This window comes from Sinohyriopsis cumingii, chromosome 6, assembly GCF_028554795.1.
Source record: "Sinohyriopsis cumingii isolate HCF-2022 chromosome 6, ASM2855479v2, whole genome shotgun sequence".
Classification (NCBI taxonomy): domain Eukaryota; kingdom Metazoa; phylum Mollusca; class Bivalvia; order Unionida; family Unionidae; genus Sinohyriopsis; species Sinohyriopsis cumingii.
In genome coordinates this window covers 61,625,679-61,653,064 of record NC_142966.1, presented here as the reverse complement: position 1 = coordinate 61,653,064, position 27,386 = coordinate 61,625,679, and the positions used below count along the sequence as shown (strand labels likewise).

The 27,386-nt window shown below is 34.4% G+C and overlaps 1 protein-coding gene across 1 annotated transcript in view; it reads right to left on the bottom strand.

Annotated features, from left to right (window-relative positions):
* Positions 1-14,923, bottom strand: part of LOC149797064 (scavenger receptor cysteine-rich domain superfamily protein-like) — a 99,941-nt gene extending 85,018 nt beyond the window's left edge. Inside the window, exons 1-6 of the mRNA XM_089961736.1 lie at positions 14,753-14,923; positions 9,590-9,641; positions 6,917-7,073; positions 4,654-4,814; positions 3,404-3,563; positions 663-838 (exon numbers count right to left, since the gene is read on the bottom strand). Of these exons, the coding sequence (XP_089817862.1) occupies positions 663-838; positions 3,404-3,563; positions 4,654-4,814; positions 6,917-7,073; positions 9,590-9,641; positions 14,753-14,794 (748 nt within the window). The 5' untranslated portion in view covers positions 14,795-14,923. The remainder of the gene's footprint in view (positions 1-662; positions 839-3,403; positions 3,564-4,653; positions 4,815-6,916; positions 7,074-9,589; positions 9,642-14,752) is intronic.
* Positions 14,924-27,386: the final 12,463 nt, after the last annotated feature.

Below are 27,386 nucleotides of genomic sequence, written 5' to 3'. Positions count from 1 at the left end.
TTTAAATAACATTTTCAAACAAGCAAACTACAGCAACATAAAGAGCTTTGACACGAAATACCAGTCTACCGTTAAAAAGTGTGTACCAGTAATATCGGAGAAATGTTAAGTAAGAAACACCATGCAAAGGGGAATTAAAATCTTATGAATGTTTGGTCCTTAGTGTGATGGAGAAAAATTATATGTGTTATTAACAAGTTTAAGATCCAATAAGTGACAGCGCCTGTTGTCATAATGTCGATGGAACTATGGGAAAAACAATGACCTCAATCTAAACTCACGCATTATGTTGTACATTGTGTTTATCTCTGCTCATTCGTTTGTTTGTCTTGGGTTGAATGTTTCTATGTACATCCTTAAAGAGGCACTAATGACACATTTTGTCAAACAAATCACAATAAAGTTTATACCCTGATCCTTCGATGATTTAAACGAAAACCTATTACGATAATAATAAACTCTGAGCCGCTGTATGCCAGGATGTTGATGTATATGATTATAAAAAACTAAAACAATATCCCATTTCATTTCAGTATATATGATAAAACAACACAGATAGACATGAACATATAAACATTGCATATAACAAATTGCATATACTAAACAGGGTAGTTTTGATGTGACGGCATTATATGTAACAAGTATCGAACATTTTGTCTTACCTTTGTTGCAGCTAATACCCATATCATTGTTGTGTTCGGTATAATAGTTCACAAAGATGTCAGGTGTCGCACAGTCCGTAATGCTTGCCTCTCTTCCTGTGCATCCGAAATTCTGAAAATAATATAGGGGACCGGATCCTTGCCCAAAATGGGAGTAATAAAACACACTCACATCGCTGAAACAAAACAGTTTATATCATTAGTCAAATGAGCTAAATTATGTAAACTTAATCTACATAGATACATATTTGGAATCAAATTGTTAAATCTACAAAGATATTTTCAGTCACGTAGAGGAGGGAAACCTGCACTTCTTTGCACATGATGGTTAATTGTTATGCATAAAATACCATTTCATATAACATAAAGTAGTTATTGCGTTGATGGTAATTAACATCAGTGGCCTTGTTGTGAGTGTAGTATTTTAAACACTCACGTTTCTTAACAAAATATGATATATATGAGCAACAGAGAAAGAAGACCCTCAATTCTACATTAGGTCTGAACGGACTGGTGGTATGAAGCATGCGTGACATGGTCATAGATTACTGTTGACGAACATAGTATACGTCTTAGTACCAAATGAACTGAGCACTATTCCGGTATATATTGGTCATTTTCGAACCAGAAAATTACAAGAGCAACCTCTCTCATCAAAGTCAGTGACAACAACTTCTAGAGACTCTTTCTTAGTTTATTTACTATGAGCCTTTACATTCGTTACAAACAAAGACCAGACTATTTTAAAGGGTTGCAGTCTTCGTGTGTGCAGAGCCAAATCAAATATGCATAATACATCTCTGAAGTAAAGTCTTGACACGTAAATGTTTTTGGACACATTTTTTCCTCGCCTTGAAAGCCTAACTTTATTCGGCGTTGTCACTTCTTGCGAGCCGGGCTGATTTTCATAGACTGTCAATGTACAAGCTGAACTAACTGTAATACATTATCAACTGTTCATACTTGCAGTCCAACTGGCTTTCTGGCCTTGCTGCTAGCAAAACAACATTCCAGTTGTAAAGGAAACTAGAGAGGAGTCACTAAAAATATTGTTCCACATTTTTGACAAACCTATATCATAGTACCACGTTTCAACATAGTACATACATGGGCTGTGAATATTCTCTCTCTCTCTCTCTCTCTCTCTCTCTCTCTCTCTCTCTCTCTCGTGGTTTGCACAAAACACGATTGGACTTGTAACTTCTAAAGTGAGAGCAGATCCTATATTGCAAAACATGGTAGACGCCCAACTGGGATCTGAATAGAAAACCCATGACATATCCTACGATATCCCTATTATTTGCCATGGAAGAGGACTCAGTTTTCTGCATCTAGATATATCCCTCAACTATTCCTGCCACAAATTGTAACTTCATGGGATACTAGTCTGTTTGTAAGCCAGCCATGTTTGTCTGTACGCCAACCTAAGCTGAAGTTTTATATTCAAAGCTCACATTTCTTTCGCTAAACTGGACACTCATCATCACCAAAGCCTAACTATTCAAAACTATAATTGCTCAGCGTGTTTACGCCACTGCTGATCCAGTACTGCTTAATTCTTATTATAATTAATACAATAAACCATCTGATCTTGCTAGAACCATCTTTTTACAAATTGGCCCGTTCTGTCATGGCAATGCAATGTTGCATAAACGTTATGGTTCAAGCTAAAGGTCATAAATTATGTGAACAACCCTCATTTAACAGTGTTGAATTATTCATATTCCCAAAATAGACTTCGAGACTCCTGAGAACGATTCATTATCACATGGTGCCTAGTGCTTGCTGATCATTAGATTTGAAACGTATTTTTCTCATACATGACTCCACGAACATAAGTAAAAGGTAGCTGCATTATGTCCTGAATTAACAGCTAATGACGCAAATTACTTGCAACGTCTTGTTGCATGATATTTCCATTTTAAGGCATGAATATCATTGTGTGAACGTTATATGTTTTGATGACATTTATGATTGCCTTAGGAATAAAAGATACTTCGTTAATTTTGGACAACACCTCATATACAGACAGGCACATGCAGATAAAAACGACCGGCGTTGTCATATGTGCAAATATTTGCTCCAGATAAAATATTCCCGAAGTTAAGAGAAGGAGCTAGATGTTTTATCAATCAGAAGTTAGTATGTTAATTCAGAAATATATCTCCTTACATGCCAAGTCTGTGTCATCTGTTCAACTCATTGATTCCCACAAACAAATGAATAACCACATGAACACCTTCGCAAGAAAATCCAAACAAATCTCGCCAACCAATACAACTGGACATTTAATGGACTTCATCGAGTTGATAGAAGAAACATTGGTAACGGGGCGTACTTACAATACATTCCACCAAAGTTTCGATCTATTGAAGCTCTTATCAAGCCAACAAACGACTTACATCCATTAAACAAGAACTAAACACAAAATCCTAGAGAAAACCTAGACTAGTATATGATTGAATGACTTGGGGAAAGAGCAGACAAGAGTTACCTAATAGAAAACACATTGATAAATGGTCTTTAAACTGAGAAGGCGCATGTGGTGTTGTCAGATTAATGTAGTTTATACCAGAGCCCAAAGGCGGATGATCGTAGTTGTCGTACTGATCCACATTATATACCGCATGATATATGGATATGTATCATGGGCCAGTGGCCTATATTATAAATAAACACTATATATATGTACAAATTATAATACCTAATTTTACAGTCAAGTACAATGCGCTTTGAATTACCCTGTTGTTTCAAATCCCAACATTCTACAAAAAACTTTGGCTGCATTCCCATCCAAAGAACCCGCAATAGTTCCCCACATTCCATCTGGACCTAGAACTTGAACTGTTCCTTCGTGAGTTCCTCGACGACCAACAAGGCTAACATTTTGTATCACCGCACCTGAAATTAAATTGTGTGTGTGTTGCCTGAAACAAGAATCCGTCAAACCGAAAAATGAAAGGAGAGTAAATTATTAAAATTTTGCAATATTAAAGGGGTTCAGTTTCCATGAAGTATATCATGCCATATAATCCTTTGTAGAACTTGATTAGTACCATGTTTATTTATGAAATCATTCAACGTTCTAAATTGATGAATGCCAAATATAGTACTAAATATATAGTGGAATTTCATGAATGATTTTATTGTTTTCTCCGACAAATACTAAATATATTTAAAAGATACAATTACTTTTCAGTAGTTTTCAAAGGTTCTTTGATCAGAACCTTATTACAATATACTTGAAGCATACATTTCATATATGTCTAAACTTATTTCTTGTAATAGAATGGTCCACAAACTTAGGATAACTCATATATTGGGTTCTCTTTAATTTCAACTAGCAGCAAAATTGTACCAAACTGTGTTTCTATGTTCCATCCACCCATTCGTCTTTTCAATTTAAATGCATTTAATTTAGAAAAATGACTACACCTCTTCCACTTTACTAGTGGGCGAGATCATTATACATCAGTGACTTGAATTCTTTGGGCTTCATAGGCCTGATTGTTTTTGGCGTATTCAGATTATGCATATCACATTCCAATTATGCCATTTAGTACCTAATTCTTTTTCTTAGCATATATATATATATATATATATATATATATATATATATATATATATATATATATATATATATATATATATATATATATATATATATATATATATCCTGCAACATGTCATTAATCTTTAGAGTTATTTCATTTCTATTGATCAGCCCAGTACAATTTATGTTCATTTTTTACTATGCGCATATTTATACTTCTTTTGCATAACCTATTTGTAAATTCCTCACTCATTTGAAAACTCGCGTGCAAATTAAGCGAGTGAAATCCTCACTGACCTGAAAAATCCCAGACAATTTACGCGAGTAAAACAGCATAGTCATAATTTTCGCTGAGATAATACGGTACATGTTAATTTAAAAAATGCACGGACAAAGTCCATCTTGGTTGTATAACCAGATAAAACTATAATTTCTTACCAATCCCACACGCAACACCTGCATCATAGGAATGGCTATAAGGGGTGCCATCACTCGTACATTGATCGAGATGTGTCTCATATCCCCGACATCCAAGGTAGCTAAGCCAAACTGGTCCAGATCCGGCGCCAAAGTATGCGTTTTGGTAAACAATTACTCTACTGAAAATGTGGATAACGCAATAAACATCTCTTATGTCATGTGTTTAGGCTCGAATAAAGAGTAACACAAGAAAGAATGAAAACATCAAGCTTTGGAAAAAAATACAATAATTTACCTCTCTGGAAAAATTCTGTAAACATTAAAACAAATATGACCATACGGTTTTATAAAATCAAATCCCAAAATAATCCAAGAAAAAATCCAAGAATTAAAACGTCCTAATAACAAAATATTCTACTGTTTTCAAGCTTCAATCCTGATGAAGAATCCAAGAAGGATGACGATGACGTATGCTGCAATCTATAGTGTTGAAGTCTACAGTTACTTGTAGAAACAAGAATTAACAATCCGTATTTTGACAGCTGAATAATTTTTTTTATAAAACAGCTGTCCTTGTTCAACAATTGTACATGAGCACACGTATTTTCCTGAATAATAACAGAATTAATCCTTTTGAATCCAAGTAATTTTAAATAATTCCAATCCAAGTAATTTGAAATAACTCCAAACAGCATAACACACAACTTCCAGTGTAACAGCCCAATTTATATTGAGAATAATTCTCCAAACCATAGGTTACATGGTCTTCTAAAATGGAAACAAGGGGGTCTCGTGATCATGTTTTGGAAGTTTATCAAATTATGTACTTGCTAAAGGTCACGTGCACCCAGTGTGACCCTGACTAAAACCAATCATTGTACTCTAAGAAATAAAAATTAAACAAAATTCTTTGCATCTTAAACACGAAGTCACATCATGACTTCGACAACAGCCAATCATTTTAAAATAATTAAAACTTGTTTACGTGGTTGCTACTAATTTTCAATCAATTTCAGGATCTAGATCAACACCTGGTGTTTATAAAACAAATAGTCAAAGTCAAACTATTTTCTGAAAATAATATCATCTCTAGAGAATAACTTTACATTACAATAGCATGTAATATAAAAAATATTAAAACTGACAATCAGTTGAATTGAAATAAATATATAATAAATCATACATAACACTTCGGATAATTTCTTCTTGACATGCCTAAATGACGAGATGGGAATTTGATCGCGATCCGTAAAGAAAGACATGATATGAAAGATGAAACATGATTCCTTGAATTAAAACATAATTGTTATATCTCATTATCAGCAGGTGTCATGCACAAGTGATGATAATGATATATGCGCTAAAATATATACACTGAATGTATACTACAAAATAATTTTCTATTGAGTCGACACAACTGGAAGATTCAAATCTTATTTTCATAAAATAGGTAAATCTTTTGGGTACATTAAGACTGATGCTTCTTGTTAATATTAGTGCTTGACCAAAAATTAGCCTGCCAGTATATTAAACTTCCACTATAATTGCAACACTTAAATTGCATGTTTATGGAAAATTATCTTTCTGATACTGTGAAATAAATAAAATCGATGATATTAAAAAAATAAATTGAATTTGCTTGGTATTGGAAGCCTAGATGGGTTTCTTCTTATTAATTACTGTGCTCATTATATGCTCAGTGTGGAGTTTTGGACAACATGCACACCTTGAAATAATGAACTGCATATAATTCAAGACAAACGATAATTCCTATTCAATCCATCGAAGAATTATTCTTTCTTTCTTGAAACATTGTTTTGTTTTTATTTTACTAGCATTGCTTAGTTTCGGTGGTTCTTGGTTTCTGAAATCAGAATTGATGCTTCTATAAAGATGCAGTTTAGTAATATAGTCTAATACAGAACGTTTTAATTTCCAGTATGTAACCTGCAATAAAATCGTAATTTATTCAGTAGCAATAAGTAAATATGAACTTTCGTAAGTTATTCTGGGTGGGTCGACACATTTTTCATTCTTAATCTCTCTGCTTCAATTTAATTTAATTGTCCTTTTTTAACTAACAATCGATCCGATTTCCATGAAGGAATAGCATGTTGATCCTACATTAATACCATATTAATATTCTATTTATTATTATATTATTTATAAATAACTTTTCGCGAGCTCGTTTTTAATTTAGTCAAGAAATAAACACTGACATTAATCTTTAAACTTTAAGATTGAGAGAAAGAGAGAAAATGTCGATTATGTTATTGATTACCCGGTATTGAATCCAAGCATTCTACAAACAACAATAGCATCAGGCGAGTCAAAGCCAAGATGACTTATTGTTCCCCATGTCCCGTTGGAGCTCACAACTTCCACCCTCCCTCGGGAACTTGTACTTCCGTTGCCAGCAAGACGAATATTCAATACCTCTGTAAGTTGATGAGCAGAGCATGAATATATTTATAGATATGTATTATTTTGCAATATAAGGTTCTAAAATCACAGAGATTACCTTTCTAGCTGATAAAATACTGTGTTAATATAATTAAACAATAAAGTTACAGTAAGGATACAAAATCATTGTCTTTGTTAAATATATGTAGGTCAAGACAATATGATTGGAGTTGTCTTAAAATATTAAGGAAAAAAATGCAGTAAATGCTGCAGTTCTTATTTAATCCTCGGTTTATTATAAATGTCTAATGAATAGTAATGCCTCACAATATAAAATGCCCTTCTGAAAAAATGAAAATAAATGTAATAATCTCAATGATTTACACTTGATACCATTGCATGTGCGCTGGTAAATTATCCGTAGTAGATGGAACGCAGAATGAATGTTCCTTGACTCATCTCGATGTTGTGTTTGTAGAGCGTTCAAACGATTGTCTGAGAGACAAACGCGGATCTTTACACGTATTCTAATAGTCTGCCTGGCTGATACCCAACTAGTCTTTGTTCTGTGCATGAGGGGCGTAATAACATGGTCATACTATATCACCTGCAGGGGTTCACATGGATGATTAAAGCGTGGATTAAGGAAGGAAATGCCCCTCCAAGAAATCGTTCACTGAGGTACGGATCAATTTATAATTTAGCGTACCACTATAATTTGATCAATCAGAGACTGATAAATAGATCCCCCAAAAAATTTGCGTACGTGCATCTATGTTATCCAACTGACTGTATGTTCACATACGATTCATCGAATGTTTTAATGTTTTGTTATATACGTTTTTTCGAATTATCGAGCCACGTTTTGTAGTACTTTTACAGTTGGATCACTATTTTGATTTCTGAATCAGGAACGCGAATTTCTGATTTATTGGAGCAAATTAACGTTTAGGAATTTCGTTCGCGCTGAAATATGTTCGGATAGCGAGGTTATTTATATTTAATTTGCATTATATGCCTTTATATTTTTAAGAAATTTATTTCTTTATATGTTATGGAAAATTGTATTTTGGACTTGACCTTGTCCAAAATCAAATTCATTTTCTACTTGACCTGAATGACTGACTTATCTTATTCTGTAAATAACAAATACATATAAAATATTAGTGTCCTTTGAGTAAGGTTTAACTGTTATGATTATTATCTTAGCCTGAGCTAAGGGCATTGTGTTTGCAACATTTCATATTTCAATTATAACTAAGATTTTATTTTGTAAACATTCGGAACCTTCTGGAAACTTATTTACCAGTAAGTAATAGTTTTTTTTTGTTATTATATAGAAAATGCTAATACTGATCTGTAGTCAAGTACAGGACTATAATAACTTTTCTTTTCTATAAATTATTCACTCGTGCTTTAAGATCTGAGCAAAATCAATTTTATTATTGTGTCGAACAGTTCATTTTGGCTGGAAATGTATTTATTTAAATCATTTATTTACTGGAAATACAAAGTGCTCATCAACAATAACATTCTTGGAAATAGCGACTTGAATGCATAATGAAATTTCAAATAACATATTCGTGGGTTGTATTATTGTGATCCAGCAAACGACTGTTGGCACATCACCATTGCACGGGCCAACACAGACACAACAATACTTCCAGCGTTGGAACTAATATGGATTTCAGCCAAAGTTTATTCAGAACTTTGATCATTATTACTTGTGTCTGTAATTCTATGATTATTTGGGATTTAATTATTTTTCTGGATCATAATAATAGAACAGCCCTTGACTTTCTAGTAATTGTTGCATTTACAGTGACGCTTTCAATAATTTAGTCGTCGTTTTTATTTGGAATAAGATATCCTTTCAATGAGCAGTCACTCATCTTTATGAGTCAGACTTCTTTGAAGTTAAGAGACAGAGAATGACAATTTTTTGATGATTTTTTAATTGTTGATGCATGTTTATCATTGCCGCAGGTAACCAGTATTTTCAAGGTTGAAGATCTAGTGATACACAGAAACTCTCTATTAAGTTTGCATTAGCTGGGGCTGCATGCAAAATCACATATGTACTATGGTATAATCAATAATAATAAGCATCATTTGGAATTAAGGGTTGATACAAAACTCAGTATGGCTAAGAATTCAATCATTTTATCCCTTGGTTGACATCAAGAATTCTTTGACTGGTACTCAATGATTGGTTTTTGTATAGGAGACGCTAATAAAGCTGATGGTTAGTTACTTTTGTTTCAATTCAGGAAAACACATTTGGTAATGAAAATATTTACTGAAAGTATGGTGAAAATCGGCATCGGTATTTATGGATGCAGTAAAAACAAATGATGAAACTCGCGTTTAGAAATTTTTTACAAAAAATGTAGATCAGCGAAGAGTCCTAATTACAAAATACATAAAGAGGAAGAGAAAACCTCATGCATGAAAAATATCCACACCAATATTTTTTTAATAGTGTTTTCATGTAATAGGTGGGTTGTACACTATCACTGAAAATGAAGCAAATTTGTGAGAATGTACTTACTAGGAGACCGTCGATCTCTCTTGAGCTGGATTAAACTTGCATCTATCATTTGCTGAAATAAAATCTAAATAAATATAACATCCGGAAATAAAAAACATAATATGATGTTTCCTCTTCTATTTTAGAAAGATAATATTAAAATAACTTGTCGTACTTAAAATATTTCCCAAACTCGGTATATGTGTATCCGCTGAAGCTTAAAAAGAACAGCTTTAGTTTAAATCTAACTTTCAGATAAAAACTACCGAAGCAACTCTTTGAGGAAAGCTTATGATTCCTCAAAGTTTTCTTTTCCCTTCAGTATTTTCATTCACATAAAATTCACACATCTTTACCATCACAATTATAGATGATTCCGTGATAAAAATGATAAACATTAAGGTTTAAAAAACAGAAGAAAAAAAATCTAAATTTAGGAGAACACACACAGACTCACGTTATTTACATACCTTACAATATTGTGACTTTCATGATGCGCACATGCCTTGACTTGAAAACATAAAACACTGATGAATGTTTAAAATGAGAAACAAACACATGCGACACATGGAACAGCATGTTTCAGGTGCATCCAACCAGGCATAAGAGAGACAGATACAAGTTTGGATAGTTACTTATGCAAATGGTCGACGTGGAACGTGTGCCATCAAGAAGATGGTACTGACAACACATTTACATAATTCGACTATACTAGAGCAAACATGTCTCCCATAATTATATTTACTTGCATTAAGGCAAATGTGCGCTTTTGCCGTGAATACTGTGCTATTATCAGTTACGTTGCCATGGATTTGGCAGTCCTTTGCAAACACAAGTCTACTTCGTGCATGAGGCTATCGTACAGCCTCACAAGGATTGGGGTCATACCGACCACAGCATGGGTACGGGATGTGCCACTCCGATAGGTCATACAGTCATCCTGCGGCTTTGTGTTGTGGTGGCATCTGTTGCGGCAAGGCAATTGCCCAAATTAGACACAAGTCAATTTTGTACAACTTTACCATGAGTGGTGCGTAAACAGTCTTTTGCTAAGGCAGCTGAGAGTCAACAAACTCGTGTTTAAATGTTTCTTGTAGCACAGGATGGGTTACAAAAAAATAAGTTGAAGAAATGTTTCGTTATTGGTACATTTATAGCAAAATGAAAGAATATAATTGCTGCATCTGGTTTATGGTCTGGAAGTCGGCTTGCTGCCAAAAAATCAGATAAGAAAAATAGCAGTAAATCTACTCGTGTGCACTTTATAAAACTTTAGTAAATGTTGAATCTAATTTGTTACACAGAGAATGAATATTACTTGTGTTTATGTACGTATATTTATATGTAGGTATTTGTATATGTAATCATGTATTAAATAATAATTTTTATCTTTTTTCGACAGGCATGTCTGGCAAAATGTTTATAGGAGAGGTGAGCATGCCCAATGATAGCTATACAAATGGGAGGTACATATTGAAACACAGTCTTCAATTATGTACACGTCTGAGAAACCATTGGTCTCATTCGGCGTTATTATTAGCTCAAGATACCGTTCTGTACATTATCAAAGAAAAACTCTTTTCAAACAATTGCACCATTGTCAATAACGTAGAGACAAATCCATCCGTAATAAAACCAATCAAATATTCGATGAAATGAATAAATTAGGAAAAAACGCAGGAAAACCATTATGAAGCATAAATGGCGAAGTTATAGAAGTTAGATACCAAACTCAACATGTTTCAGTGGTCCCTGTTTTGGGGGAAATGTTTATTTTCTCGGGTACACAAAATAGGAAAAATGCAATATTCAATAACAGTACATTTTCTTCCCTAACTGTTATTAACTGCAATAATCTGGTTTCACTTTTGAAAGTGGACGATTATTATTCATACAGTTATGTGCTCAAACTTTCTACACATTTGCTTGGAACAATCATTATTAAACGCGATCCTAAAATTTGGTACCGTAGTAAAAGTAACTTACATATACACAGTATATAGCTTAATCTTAAAACATCAACATTACACCCTGTAGCAATTGCATGGCGACGGCAATTAAAGCAGAATGGCACTACGTTCAAGCCTACTATTTGCAATTTACTCATGCGAAGATTAATTTTGAAAATAAGACAATCGCTCATTTTTTCAGGTATTTATTTCGAGCCAGTTAGCAACATTCATTATTCAAATGCCGTAATTAATTGTCCACTACACAAAGGATAGTCCACATTGAGACAATTAATGGGAAACCAAACAGCTACATGTGAAATTAAAACCTTTCGCAAAGGAAATATTCAATAGAAAACAAAACCCGTTTTCGGCACAATCTCCTTCGCAAAGAACTTTTCATATTTTTTTAAAGAGCAAGATAATATTAGAAATGAACTATCAGCAAGAATTGTTTTTAAAATTCAAATTGATTATTTGTCAATATTGTATATGGCTCACATCCCGAAGTAAAAGAAATCGCAAAAATAATGATCTTTAAATATTGTTTTCCCAGTACTTTATAATATTAATAAATAATGCGATCAATAATAATATGGAGAGAGAGAGAGAAAATGTCAGTTCTTCCCTCCGTGATGGATATGTAGGTTTCATAATATAGAAAAACCTGTACGATATACAACTTGTTTTAAAGACTATTACATTGTAGATAGTAACATTTATCTTTTTATTTCATTCAAACAAATCAAACATAGACCTCGTCGCTTGTTCATAACAACATAAGGCAAATTAGCAACTTTCGAATAAAGTGAAAGGCATTAAAATTGTTGTTAGATGTACACTTTACAATCACAAAAATAAATGTGTAAAAGACTAGACTAGTGAATCCTTTGTGAGTTATTAAATACATAAACGAAAGACCGAATGTTGAAATATATAAATCTACATAAACGCTACAAATTGTTCACCGTTTGCATATTGATAAGTTGATTGTTTTCTTTTTTATATCCACTTTGATTAAATCAATGCAAGATACATTTAGGATTTAAGCATGAAAAAAATGGTTTTAATGAAGAAAGCAGAGCACTACAAACACTGAACGCTCAGCCATTCAACTACCAGCGCATGGAAATACGTGTGGCGTAAAAACTAAGCGAAATGATTAATCAACAAGAGGTATTTAAAATATGTAATATATTTCTATCTGATCTTAGTTATTAGTCTGCTTTAATTAACATTACTACGGACCATAAAACTGTTTCTCTTCTTGTCTATGTATGTATGTATGTATGTATGTATGTTTGTATGAATGTATGCATGCATGCATGCATGTATGTCTGTCTATCTCTCTCTCACACACTGGTGGGCTTGACTTAAATTTTACCATCATTCATTTGACACAAGCGAAAATCCTCTACGCTCGTCATTTCATCGATTAACGTAGCTTTAAAAAATTTCAGTCATATCGCTACGATGTCTGCAGTGTGGCAGTTTAGTTATGTGTAGTACTGGGGCATCGTGCTGCAGACATGTATGTCCCACCCAGTCATATTATCCTGACACCAGGCCGACCGGTCCTAACATTAACCTTTCTTAATGCTGAACGCCTAAAGAGGCAGCCGTTAGTATCATTTTTATAAATCTATGGTATGACTCAACTGGGATTCGAACCAAAGACCTCCCGCACCCGAGGCGGACGCTCTAACCACTACGCCCCCGGGAGAGAGAGAGAGAGAGAGAGAGAGAGAGAGAGAGAGAGAGAGAGAGAGAGAGAGAGCGTGGCGGCCTTTGAACATGTTCATGCTTAATTACTAGTAATCGATTCTTACAACATTATAATACGTTTAAGAAACAACAACAACAATAAAGCATTAGATACATTAGAGCATGTGTGCCTTGTAATCAAGAATTTACCGTATATTGTGGACAGGTTGTTGCAACTTTGTATCATTCATTGTATATAAACTGAATATAAATCCCAAGGAAAGTGTACACATACTGTTACGACGAATCATATTCTTGTAAGTTCAATTTCAAGGTTTCCATCCAGCCCAAATTCTTTTTCTCTTTCACTCCACATTTCTGTGTATTTTGTCCCTTATGTGTGAGGGGGAGGAGGGAACGAAACGCAGAGAGGATTGCGATGAAACTGTACATATTACATTCATTTAGAAATTGGGATATTGATACTTTTTATCGTTATTTTCATACGTCACTAATGATTAATGAGTGGAAATTCATCATTGATCTACAGAATCAATAGAATCAACAGCATAAGTTACACGAATGTTTATATATGTTTACCACTGCGCAATGAGCGGATCACAAATTAATGTCACAATAGTTTTGGTATATCAAATTGCTATATACGAACACTTTAAAAGCCATGTTATTTGTAATGTATGTGGTTATATATATATATAACTCAATTTTGTGTTGGCCCCCTTATAATCAGAATAATGTTGCTGACTTAACGGATTGTAACGTATACACCCAAGTAGCAAATCTCATATTGTGTCTCTTGAGAACCCTAAATCACTAATCGACGACGTGCGACAAATGCTCAGTATGATATATTTTGTGCCTATTCTGAAATCTGAATGTGCATACTAGATAGTGACCATGATTATTCAAGTTTAAATACAAATAGACTCAAAATGATAATATACTTAAAACATGGAAAAATTATGAAAAATGACGAAAATAATGAACTTTATAGAACCGATCCTGCAAACGTTGAAGTTTAAGTATAACCTTCAATGAAATAATTTTAGTTGTTCTATTTATGGACGAAATATATAAAATATATCATTCTCCCCTTTTAACATGAACAACAATTAGAATACGCATGACCGATATCTGCACTGAATCATATGTTGAAATTTTTTCTATACAGCATACTGGAAATATAACTCTCAGTAATAGTCATTACATCAGAATGGAGTCAATCTTTCAGACAGTACATACGGTGTTTCCTACTGCAAAATGGAAACAAATAACCAGTCAAAAAGAGCGTTTCCCTCATGATATGTTTCAAATTAGTTATTTGTTTCTTTTGTTTTCTTTTGTTTTCTTTTCTTGGGGGGGGGGGGTATTTGGCGGATCAGATTAGTTTGCATTATATTAAGCAGAGTCAACTCATTAGCTTTAATTGTGATGATTAATCACATCATCCTCGTCAAGAAATGTATAAATAATAAATGATAATAAACTAGAATAATAAAAGAGTACATACCAACATCAACAATACTGCACTAAGCACTCGAAGGATATGCATTGTGACGGACTATCAGACCAAATTCTCATCTCCCATCATACAAGATCAATATGTGCTTTGAATTCAGGCTGTACGTGGATCCTTTTATGGTCAAAGTATCATACCTATTGTCAATCCTGAAACGTCGCCTTTCGCTACCTTGAAGTGCGCCAAATGACAGACGCTTCTAGCATAGACCGACCCACTGGGCGTTTCTTATTTGCGATGTCTTTGGCGGAGATCTGCCGTTGTCAACTGACAATATGCCCAACGTCTGATAGGAGTCTTCTAGAGATAAACAAAATGGGCGAATGACAAATTTTATTAAACAATAAATTCTAATTGTATTGCATGTGTGAGACATTTACTGAAGAGTTACCTATATGGCACGCGATTTTCGTCGAGGCATAAGAGATTTAAATAAAAATGGGTCATACGCATTCCAAACTTGTACTGGTTAATTTGAAGGAGTGGTGTTTGTCCAAAACTAGGCTGTTAGTTTAACTTTAAATGAGTAATAACGTTTAAAACTTGGCCGAAAGAAAGCCGTTTTCATTGGTAAGCAGTTAACGCAGTCATCTTGTAATAGGTAATTGTTTCACAAATCTTGCTCAGGTGGCTAAGATTGCAGCAACAAAGTAGCGGCTACCCTAATCTAACATACAACATGTAGTCACAATCTAACATCCATTAAATCGTTCTTATTTCAATAATTTATTCCTTTGTATTAAGACTGAACTATTGTGTGTACTACATAAGGATCATACCCGTACTTAGTACCAGTCTACAGTACAATTCAAATCACACCTCAGATACGAACCATTTTAATAAATTCATTATACGCTGTGTGCAAGGTTACATGTATAAGTCTATTTACAAATGTATATAACAAATGTTATGTGAATGGATTTGCAAATATATGTAAATTTGCTTGGTGTGTAAATTTGTACTTTTTTCTGGAGCAAGTGCAAAGGTTACATTTATAAGTATTTAAATATGTATATAACAAACGTTATGCGAATGGATTTGCAAATATATGTCAATTTGATTGGTGTATAAATTGGTACCTTTTCTGGAGCAAGTGCAAAGGTTATTTTGCGCATATGCAACTGTGCATCGTGTGAAAATGTCTGCATACGATGACATTATATCTTTTTTACAGAACGTTTAAACAAAATACGTAGGAGAAACAATTGAGACATCTAGCCTATATCTACATATACATTTAATGGTTATAACAAATTAAATTATACATGACCCCAGAGTAAGTTCTTACTGCCGAGAATGTGCGTAAAAATCATTAAAAAAGCTTTTGGATCTTCTTTCTTTCATCATCATCATCATCATCATCATCACCACTTTTATTTCAAAGATAATTTCCGAGCGTGCTTCTGGTCCTGCAAAATTATCTTTAAATCTAAAAATGACGAATTTACTTCTCCGTGTTAAAATTCAAGTACCCATTCTGCAAATTTGATAATATCTACATCTGTAAATTTACCCTTGTGAAAACTCTATGCACCTGAATGGAGTATAAAATAATTTTCAAATTGCCGAGCCCAGTACACAAGCTAATATCCACATATCTTGATATTTAAGAGATTAACTTTCCACAATTCTAAAGAGATATAAAGTTTCAAAAATGTTGAGACTAGGACGAATCCTACATTTTAAGTAAGACCAGTAATAATTATGAATCAAATGAAAATCATCTGGAAAGCGTCTGATTTCATTAAATAGATAATCGAGGTTTACTGTGAATTTCTGCTGGTCCAGCAAGAAGGTTCTAATGCATTTGGAGCCTTCGCACTTGACATTAATATTCTTTCACATGTAAACTAGAAACAAAATAAACATACATAATTTGTACCTGGTCATAAATCACGCTATATTTCAAGCTTAGGAAACAAATCTAGACTTAAACGAAGTTTAGAGCGTCCCGATTTCTCTGTGCATAACAACGAAGATGCCTAGATAAAATTCGAGGTCTGTCAGACTATCAATTTAAACGTAAATTCCTGAGGAAACTCGTGTTCCATTCTTGTGTATAACATTTTCTAGCTAGCGAACAAAGTCAAGGCAATCTTCCTTTTAATCTGTGTTTGATTTATCCGAGTGACTCGTAAATATATAATTTATTGTCAAAATTATTCAGCTAGTTTTCCTTTTCGCTACTTAGTTTATTTGCACATTCATACTTTGCCATGTTACAGAAAAAACTATTTCTCTCCGTAACTGTTTAGGTCTGGTATGCAAACTATATAATCCCTTGCTTTTATTTCGCGGGTCATATAAGATAAAATCTTGATAAGTAGCATGACAAGTAATTCATATCAATAACAAGAACGACAATAATTATAATAGAACTAACAAGGATGATTTTTTAAAGGTGGTTCAATATTAATGCATATGATATTTCTCGTGATCACACCACCACCACCACCATCATCATAATTATTATCACCACGAATTATCAGTGGAGCAACTTGAAAGATGTCCGTACCTACCCATTCTTGCCCAGAATTTAATATATATACATATATATATATATATATATATATATATATATATATATATATATATATATATATATATATATATATATATATATATATATATATATATATATATATATATATTCTCGCACAGAGGGTGTGTGATTTATATTTTTAACGTAGCTCTAACAATTTGTCAGTCGTATCGCAACGATGTCTGCAGTGTGGCAGTTTATAGTGATGTCTAGCACTGGGGCATCAAGCCGCAGATATGTGGCATGATGTCCAACCCAGTAACCAGGCCGATCAGTGCCAACACTATCCTCTTAATGCAAAGCGCCATGCGAGGCAACTGATTGTACCATTTTTTATAAGTCTTTGATATGACACGGCCGTGGATCAAACCCACGACCTCCCGAATCAGAGGCTGACGCTCTAACCACTAGGCTACATGAGGGTCTCTCGCACAGAACTTATATTGTTATTTCTCTTGATCACCACCGTCACACACACACACACACACACACACACACACACACGCACACACACACACACACACACACACATATATATATATATATATATATATATATAGAGAGAGAGAGAGAGAGAGAGAGAGAGAGAGAAAACACGGCTCTACGGCTCTTAATTGCCTTATTTTCATAAACGCTTATGTAACAATAGTTGTAGTACGAAATACGGCTAAAGTAAATTATACTTATTTTGCTTCCAGTTTTTTCCCTCGTTTTCTGAATACATGTGAGTTGCGGACCAAGCCAACCATGTAAACAATGTTATAATTTTGTGCATCTTTCAACCCTAGTGCCCTGTGATGCTTTTCAAACAATAAAACCTAATTCTCATTACTTTTGTCTTGTGATATTAAACTTTGGTGCAAGGTATAAAACATGGAATGATTTATTTGACTCTTAGTCTAATTTGATATATTTGCTGTTGTCCTTGCTCCATGAATGTACATATTTCAATTATCATATTACCATAAAGTTATTATCACTGTTGTTACATGTTGACGTTATAACATAGAGAAAAGGCACTAGCATGCGTGTCTCTCTCTCTGTCTGTGTGTGTGTGTGTGTGTGTGAGAGAGAGAGAGAGAGAGAGAGACCTTTCTCAAAGGCGAACATTACTTCGGCCCAAAAAATGTCTTGCAATTGTAACGGTTTAGCATTTGAGATATTGAGAAACCCTACATTCGTCCTTCCGACTTTCTGTCAATAACTCAGTCACATCCATAACAAGTGAGCGGAATTTCGCTCAATTTTGAATACTGCTAATACGAGAAGAACCTGAAAGAAAGGTGAGTATTTTTATCCTCCTGCCCTAAATGACCCGAAATGGGGCGGAGTGAAAGGACAATTATACAAATATCGAAATTAGTGACACTTCGGACCAAACATTATACACGAGAAGTCACAGGAGGAAGATACACTATATATATATATATATATATATATATATATATATATATATATATATATATATATATAACAGATTGCAGGTTTAGACCCTTTGAAATATATATGGAACAAATATGTACTACCCTTTGTTATATGCACATCTTTCTGACACTATTTGACTTACATTAGCGGCATGAGAACTGAACAGATTCTACCGTGCATCAGAAAATTACTTCAGAGAAAAAAATCAGTGGATGTTTAACTCTGTGGATTCTCGTATAAATTATTTAAAAATTGTTGATCAAATCAAGAAACAGCTTTGTAATGCATTTTCTTTTAATGTAAATTGCAACCCGTAGCCATTCCACATATATACTGATAATATAATAATACCAACCACTTCAATTACGTAACTATGTCTATACAAAGACATTGGTAACTTCTGTACTATTACTGCTCCTTCGTGACATAATTATTTATTCATAGCGTAACTAGACATGCGAACAGACAGGCACGTGCTCAATTGGGAAAAATGCATAATCACCTGTTTAACTTTACTGCTTGCCTATTATTAATGACCCTGCCGATGAATTCCAAGCGCACGTTTGCGTTTGAGTTTAAAACGATTTTTTTTTGTATTTTATACTTGAAATTGGTTATTTCCTTCCACGGGTGTGGATTCTGTTTGAGGGTATTCTTTATTGGCATTTGTTCAAAGTCTCAGGTTTCTATTTGCACATAAGCATTCACAATCTTAATTTCTAATTGCAGGCATCTGTGAAAATTCTCAATGAAATATATACATTTAAAAACTTGAAAGGTTGATAATAACATTATCTAGTAACAGATCTCCATATGTGTATTTAGTGCTAAATAAATGACTAAGTCCAAAAACTTCATGCAGTTGGAATGATTTTCAAATTTTACATTCTCGTAAACGTTGATCATATGCAAACGTCAAGAAGCTTCTTGATGTTTGAATATGGTCGACGTTTCCGAACCTGTAGTTTTTTGTCATGCATTGGATATACTGCACCAAATCCAGTTTGACTAAACAATTCTGATTTGGCTGTTTTGCACTTTAATTTCAAGAGTGTTCACCCTGAGATGAATTATAGAAATGACACAATCACCAATTTCAAAGTAGTCTTCAGGCGAGATTCATGGCGATTATTTAGGATTATTATGAGAGGTAGTAAGCCTGGAAATCTTTTTGTCCCTGAAAAAAAAAGATTTTACTAATTCATCAAATTTGATGAAATCATCAATTTGTCTATGGAGATATATCAAGACTAATTCCAGGACAAAGCAGGATATTATGATTGCAGTTTAGTCCTCTCGTGCTTGTGTAATGTTTGGCGAATAACGCCGAAGCAAGAAATATATTTAAAAACCTCACTGTAAGGAACGAGTTTGGACAATGAAACATATTTCTAGTCTGAGATTTCAATATATGTTAAAATTTCAAGAATATAATTAAAAGATAAATCAAACCCGTTAATATACACAATTCCAACCGTTTATAAATTATGTCATCTAACTGTTTTAAAACCGATCGTTGTAGGTAAAAACACTAACGATAAGGATGTTACAGGTTTATGATAATCATGTCACAAGCATTTAAGTGACGACTCTAACGATATGGATGTTACAGGCATGTAAGTGACTATACTAATGATAGGGATGTTACAGGCCTGTAAATGATTACACTCATGATATGGATGTTACAGACCTGTGAGTTACTTCACCAGTGATAGGTATGTTACAGACCTGTAAATGATTACACTCATGAGAGGGATGTTACAGACCTGTGAGTTATTTCACCAGTGATAGGTATGTTACAGACCTGTAAATGATTACACTCATGAGTGGGATGTTACAGACCTGTGAATTACTTCACTAATGATTGGGATGTTACAGGTCTGTTAGTGAGCGTACTGTTCCCTGTTTTATCATTTTCACATCGCCAAGAATGTAAAGGCATTTTTCCGTAATACACACTCACACTCACACGCTCATGTACAGCACATGCACACGCACGTGCTTTTACAGCACTGTAACACTTTGCTGGTTTATACTAAACCGAAGTAAGTAGAGTGACGTGTGTTGCCAAAAGACACGACATGGTAGTATGTCTGCGATGATCCGACAGTTGTTGTTGTTGTTGTTGTGGGGTTTAACGCCATTTTCCAGCACACGATAGGCTATACATAGCGGCCAGTATTAATGGTGGAGGAAGAAGCCGGGAAGACACGGAAAGAACCACCGACCCACGAGAAGCTACTGGCAAGCTTTCTCACATACCCACATTGGCTGAATCCGAGACTCGATGATCCGACAGTGATAATCGAATCCTTACCCTAATGGTCACGAATCCAACACCGTAGCTACTGGGCAATCATTGCTTTCGAGGAGGTTATTTAGACTTACGAAGTTTTAAAAATTCAGCGATGATATAGCTTTGATTGATTGATATGATCAATATTATCTAATTTTAAATCATAGTATGGAACTTTGTATTAATTTCTTCTGGAGATTATGCATAAAAGGATACGCTCATCTTGCTCGAAAATTAGACTGAAAGATTCACACGGGTTTGAGTCATCCTTACGAAAGTTCATATAACAACCCTCCCACCCCCAACAGTAAACTGAAAATAAAGGAATGCCCTCTTGAAAGGTAGAGAGTCAGATTGCTGCAAATATAACTCAGTACAAAATCAAGCCAATACAATAATAAAGAGCAAAATAAAGTTCTATATAAAACAATATCGTATCGATTTTAATTGTAATTAGTAAGTCTAACACGAACCACCCCCCACTCCATTCCCAACAATCCCACAACAGTCTGGAAATTTACACCTGTGCTCAACACATATACTAGTCGTTCTGGCTGTATTCTTCCTCTGGAATCAATGGATTAACAGGTTTATCTGGGAATACTTTATAATGATGTATTTTCCCACGATTAAGAAAGGGTAAGCAGAAGGAAAAACTTTTAAATGTGAATGATGACAATGGCCAGAATATGTCACCTACTTCTATTTATTTTACTTCTTTTGATGTAAAGGTATGTCGAGTTTAAAATATATAAGACGATGTGTCTGAAATTACACATTCTTTGTTTGCACTGAAGCAACGCAATTTTCAGGACACCTGTTAACAACAGTGTGTGTTTATCTGAAATGGAGTGTTAGCTTTACGATTATGACGTCATTTTGTCCTTCTTTTACTTGTAGACCCTAGGCTCCAATAACTAGTTAGAAGCTGAAAAACTCAAGTATCTTGAGCTAAATTGATAGTGGTTGGTGCATACAAAACATTCTTTCAAGATGGTGACCGGAACAATAGATAGGCCTCGATTCTTTTATCGTTTTCGTTGCTTACACGTTAACCAACCTTCATTCTTCTATAGCACTCGTAACTTCTCGGTCGATCCTACGGATCCTTCTCAATGTATGCTGATAACTGTCACTCAGACCACATTAGATCTTTCTAAATCAAGGATTAACCGAGAAGTTGTCAATGCATTGAACTATTATTTTCATTCACAACGTCACAGTCTGTCTTACAGTTACTACAATTGCAATAAGGTAGTTGCACAAATAGAATGCGGTTCCATGTTTGCAAAGAACGTTCAGGCTAACCAACTGTACTATTTCTTTTGAAAAATACTACATCGAAATATATCAGAAAAACGTATTTATGTTCTCTAAAATAGCCGACATTGTCCGAAATTCTTCAGTAGTATTCGTAACTATCTCGGCTACTTCTGTGAGAACTTTTGTTGTTGTTGTAGGGTTTAACGCCATTTTTCAGCACACGATAGGCTATACATGGCGGCCAGTATTAATGGTGGAGGAAGAACCCGGGAAAACCCCAGAAAGAACACCGACCCACGAGAAACTACTGGCAAGCTTTCTCACATAGCCACATTGGCTGAATCCGAGACTCGAACCCACGCAGACAGAGGTTTCTGCGATAAAACATTATGCCTTCAATCTATGCCGGCTCAGAATCACACATTTTCTTCGCCGTAAATTTCTCCACAAAAAAGAAACTCAGTCTATTCTGATCACTTCGGCTGTTTATATGATTTCATTCATTATTTGATTATGCGAGAGGTTACTAATGAAAAACAATTTGAGCATTCGTAGCATCTAGGTCAATCCTTGTTTCCTAAATCCTAATGCCAGCTATCGTCATACATTCGAAGTAGCGGTGCACGATATTACCGGTATACTGGCTTACCGCGATATTTTTCTCTTTACCGATACTTCGGCAGTTTCCGTCAGTGAGGAATGTTCAGAAAGTTCCAAGTAATCTTATCACAAATATAACGATGTTAACAGCCTGTTTTCGTTGTTCGAGGTCAAACAAAAATAAAATATTATTTTTCGTATACAACAGATGCATGTGGTACACATTGATTTTGTATAATTACAATTATAATTACAATAATGAGCATGTGATTACATATTTGAGACATGTCGCATATACAATCATTGTGGCCAAATGGAATGTTGTGAACTATATTCGGGACAAACATGTCAGATGTAAAACAAAATGAAAACTATTTGTTGACGTCTTTACTAAATTGTTAACGTGATAAGTATATATATATATATATATATATATATATATATATATATATATATATATATATATATATATATATATATATTCCTTTGTAAGACTGATATTCATCCTAATTTTTATTCAGGAGATAAATTGGTTTAGATTAGGATATTCAGTAATTTCTTAAGTTCATTAAACATTTTATATTTTCTTGAGTAAGTGTTTTATATTAGCTTTCTCTCTCCCTCTCAAAGTTTCCCTGCCTACTATATTAGTAATAGCAAATTGTAGACTTCAGGGTAAACATTTCCTTTTCATATCAACGAGCTTGCTAATCTCAGCACAATGTCTTTCAAAGGATGTCAGCTATGGCCTTAGCTTAATTTTACAGTATTTGTATTATAATATATACAACACTTGATGTACATGAATTTATCTATCCGTAGGGAACTTATATTTTAATGGGGGTGGTGGGGTGGTTAGTTTTCAATTAAAGTAATGGACATCAGAGTAAGATTTTTGTTCCAACTATGGACAGACGGGAATTTAAAAACAAGCGCCAGACTTCTGCAACAAAATATTAAATTGTTGGCCCCTAACATAAGTACAATATACCGTGGTATGAACAGAAATACCGTGGAACAGAAGTGTTTATGGTAGCGAGCTCTAATTCGAGGTAACAGACGTATGATTCACCTCGAAGTTGCAAATGTCTTTTTAGGTGTAATCAATCTAAATATCCTCTAATTTCGTCAAGTCGAGATAGAAACCTCTGATTTACTTTGTCGCCATTGAGAACTTTATTCAGAACTTGTTTTATTCACGTAGCACAACATGGCGGAAGACGATAAAGCACTACTTGGTAAAATGTCGGCCTCATATGTCCCAACATACGTGGTGCACTCTGCCAGAAGCGAATCATCAATTTATCAACACTTACATCGGAGCTTATTTGAAGACTAGTGGGGAATAGCTGAGAGGTCGTTTAATTGTAGATCTAATATATCAGTACATAACTAGGTATTGTCAATATGTGTTAATAATGTATTGATAATCATGTATGTTTCCAGAAAATGATACAAATCAGACAAGTCCACGATGATTATACTCTAAAATGGTATAAATGAGAGAAGTCCACTTTAGATTGTACTCTTAAGCGGAAATTATTTCAGTTGCCGCTCACATTTCAAACGCGCCTTATTACAGCTGTCTGTATTTTCTATTCAGAGAAATATGGTTGCAACTAATACATTGAAAGGATTCTAGTTAATCCAATAATTCAGACATTATACAAATATGTTTTACCATGTGTATTATTATAGAGACACGTGTACAAAATAATGGTATGGATTAGAAAAAAGATTTTGAAGTTATATCAATGAGAGCTAGATCAATGTACAAAGTTGCAATACATATCAGGTTTTAAAAGCTCTTCATAATCTGAAATTATTTATGAGATTGAATTTTGTAAAAGTAAGAGTTAAGTTGGTGATGGAGTTATTTAATGATTTTAAAATACAATTGAGTAAAATATATCACAATTTTAAAGCCTAGTTTATCAATGTGTTCCCAGACATATTGTCTCTAACAAAGGCGAGGAGATGACCACTGCAGTTAATCCCAATGGTTGGCTCATTCTTCCGGTTTTAGAGAACTGAATAAATCACATGGTAAAATCCTCGAGTTCCGATTAGTAAAATATAGGGAATTATTTTAGGACTGTACGCATTTCCCATTTACTCAGTGATCCTATATCTGGCTAAATTCATTGGTTCCGCTCTGCATCGATCAAGTACATCTGAAAGAGCGACAGGTATAAGGTGAAGTTGTTTGCAGCAAACACAATGGAGAGAATGTTGATCTACCTCTACGCTTATTTCATGTGATTTGACTGAGATAGGGAAACACACGTGTACCCACCAGACAACACTGCAGGTGAACATCTTTATCGAAAAGTTACGGTTGTCTATGACAACGTATCGAGCTTATTTTCATCGACGGGGAAGGGGAGGGTGAGAGGAGGAGTATAGAAACAACCTACAAAAAACAGAGCAGTATGTGACATGAAAGCCTAAAGATAATTTAATGGCATCTTTGAATGACCTTTATAAATTTTGAGAAAGAGGTTACATAATGGGGAGCACAAATCTGATGAAAAACGGTCAAATGTTTTGCAAACCCAGAGAAAATGGATGTGTCGAGTTGTTACGTATTTAGGCTCGAATAAACAGTAACACAAGAAAGAGTGAAAACAACAAGCTTTGAAAAATATAACAAATAGTTTATTTCCCTGGAAAAATACTTTACAGATGAAGAAATACGAGAACTTACGGTTTCCAGAATCAAATCCAAAAATATTACAAGAATAATCCACGAATAAAATTTATGCAGTCCTAATATTGAAATGTTCTAATGATTTCAAGTTTGAGTCCCGACGAAGAATCCAAGGCGGAAGGCGATGACGCATGCTGTAGCCTGTACTGTGCTGACGTCTACAGTTCCTTGTACAAACACAATAATTTATCCTCCGGTCTTGGAAATACACAATTTTCAATAAATATCCTTGTTCAAGAATTCTGTATAAATACAATAATATTTCCAGAATGACTATTTCATCATTTAGAGCCCAACTAATTTGGAGAAAAATTAACTAATAACTCAAAAAGTCAAAAGTTCATTTCCGGTCACAACAGAAGAAAACAATTTGACATCAAGTATTTATAAGCCCTGGACTCTGTGATCTCTCTCCCTAAACAACACTATTAATAATAAGTATTTCGCAATTTCGGAAATGTCTAATTGAGAAATATATTGCGAAATAGACGACGACGTGATCATGTTTACATGTAAAAGTCACATAACTCCTATATGTCCTTGATAAGAACCAATCATTTTACTGCTAGAAAACATTGCTTACTTGACCCTCAATCAAGGCCAGGAACCATGTAAAAATAGAAAAACGTGTTTCTATTTTTAGGTATCTAGGTTATAACTCAGGTCAAACTGAATTTTCTGGAAAATATCAAATTCCTAGTAAACAAAATTACATTATATTGACATGTAAAGAAAGCAAAAAGATTCCAAAACCCACACACAATTAAACCAAATCAAATACAACTTAAATCGAAAAATATAAATTAAATCTAATATATGTAACAGAGTGTATTGCAGCATGAACTGTCTATGCGTCGTAATGAGCTATATCAAATATTGACAGAATCCATAATATGACAGCAGAAGAAAAGGTTTAACCAAACCTTTAACCCAAATCTTCTTTGACAATGACATTGACCCTGCTGTCGAGGAGTCAAGTAAGTATGTCGCAAGATTAATAGGCTTTGCTTAATAGTGTTTCATCTCAAGCATTAACTGACTTTAATTAGGGGTTTAGAATAATTAATAGAAAGTTTAAGCCGAAACCTTCACACCATGGTAGCACACCTGCAACAGATATTTATGTAGTGAAAGTGGATGTAAATAAATTAATACGACATAATTCAAAAGAGTATTGTTTCTACTCCATCCAGTATACACGTGACCTATCCATTGTTCTCGATCGCCTGCGCCTTTTAAGAACAACCACCGTTCCAATAACGGATTCAAGTGGAAGACTCTCCTGCATACGATGCAGAAGGCCCATTTCTGGTCAATACAAATAGCGTCGTGGACCATTCCGTTTTGCCTCTTCAGCAGACTAACGAAAGCTACACCGTACTATCCAGAACCTGCAGCAAGTTAGTCTCTAAATTTGAGATTCGGGAACTTCATGAATTGTTTGGAAGACTGCGCCGACTGTCCAAATTTGCACCTACGTGATGCTTTGTACGAGGAGGTAAAACGTGGATATATACTTATCGAAGTATCTTTGCATGTGTGCAGTTGTGAATGAAGCTATTGCGATTGGTTTTTCTCACCAAAGAAATAATGTTCGTTGTACAACTACCATCTCTGCAGTAGACAAACCTCGCCAATGTGCTGCACTGCTGAATTGTGCTAGCTGACCGGCCCAAAGGTACAATATACATAGTTTGGTACGCACTCGCACAACCAGGCCGTGTGGAATACGACCCACCAACAGGAACGTCGACGATATTACATGGGGCGGTCACTCGTTTGGTCCCTG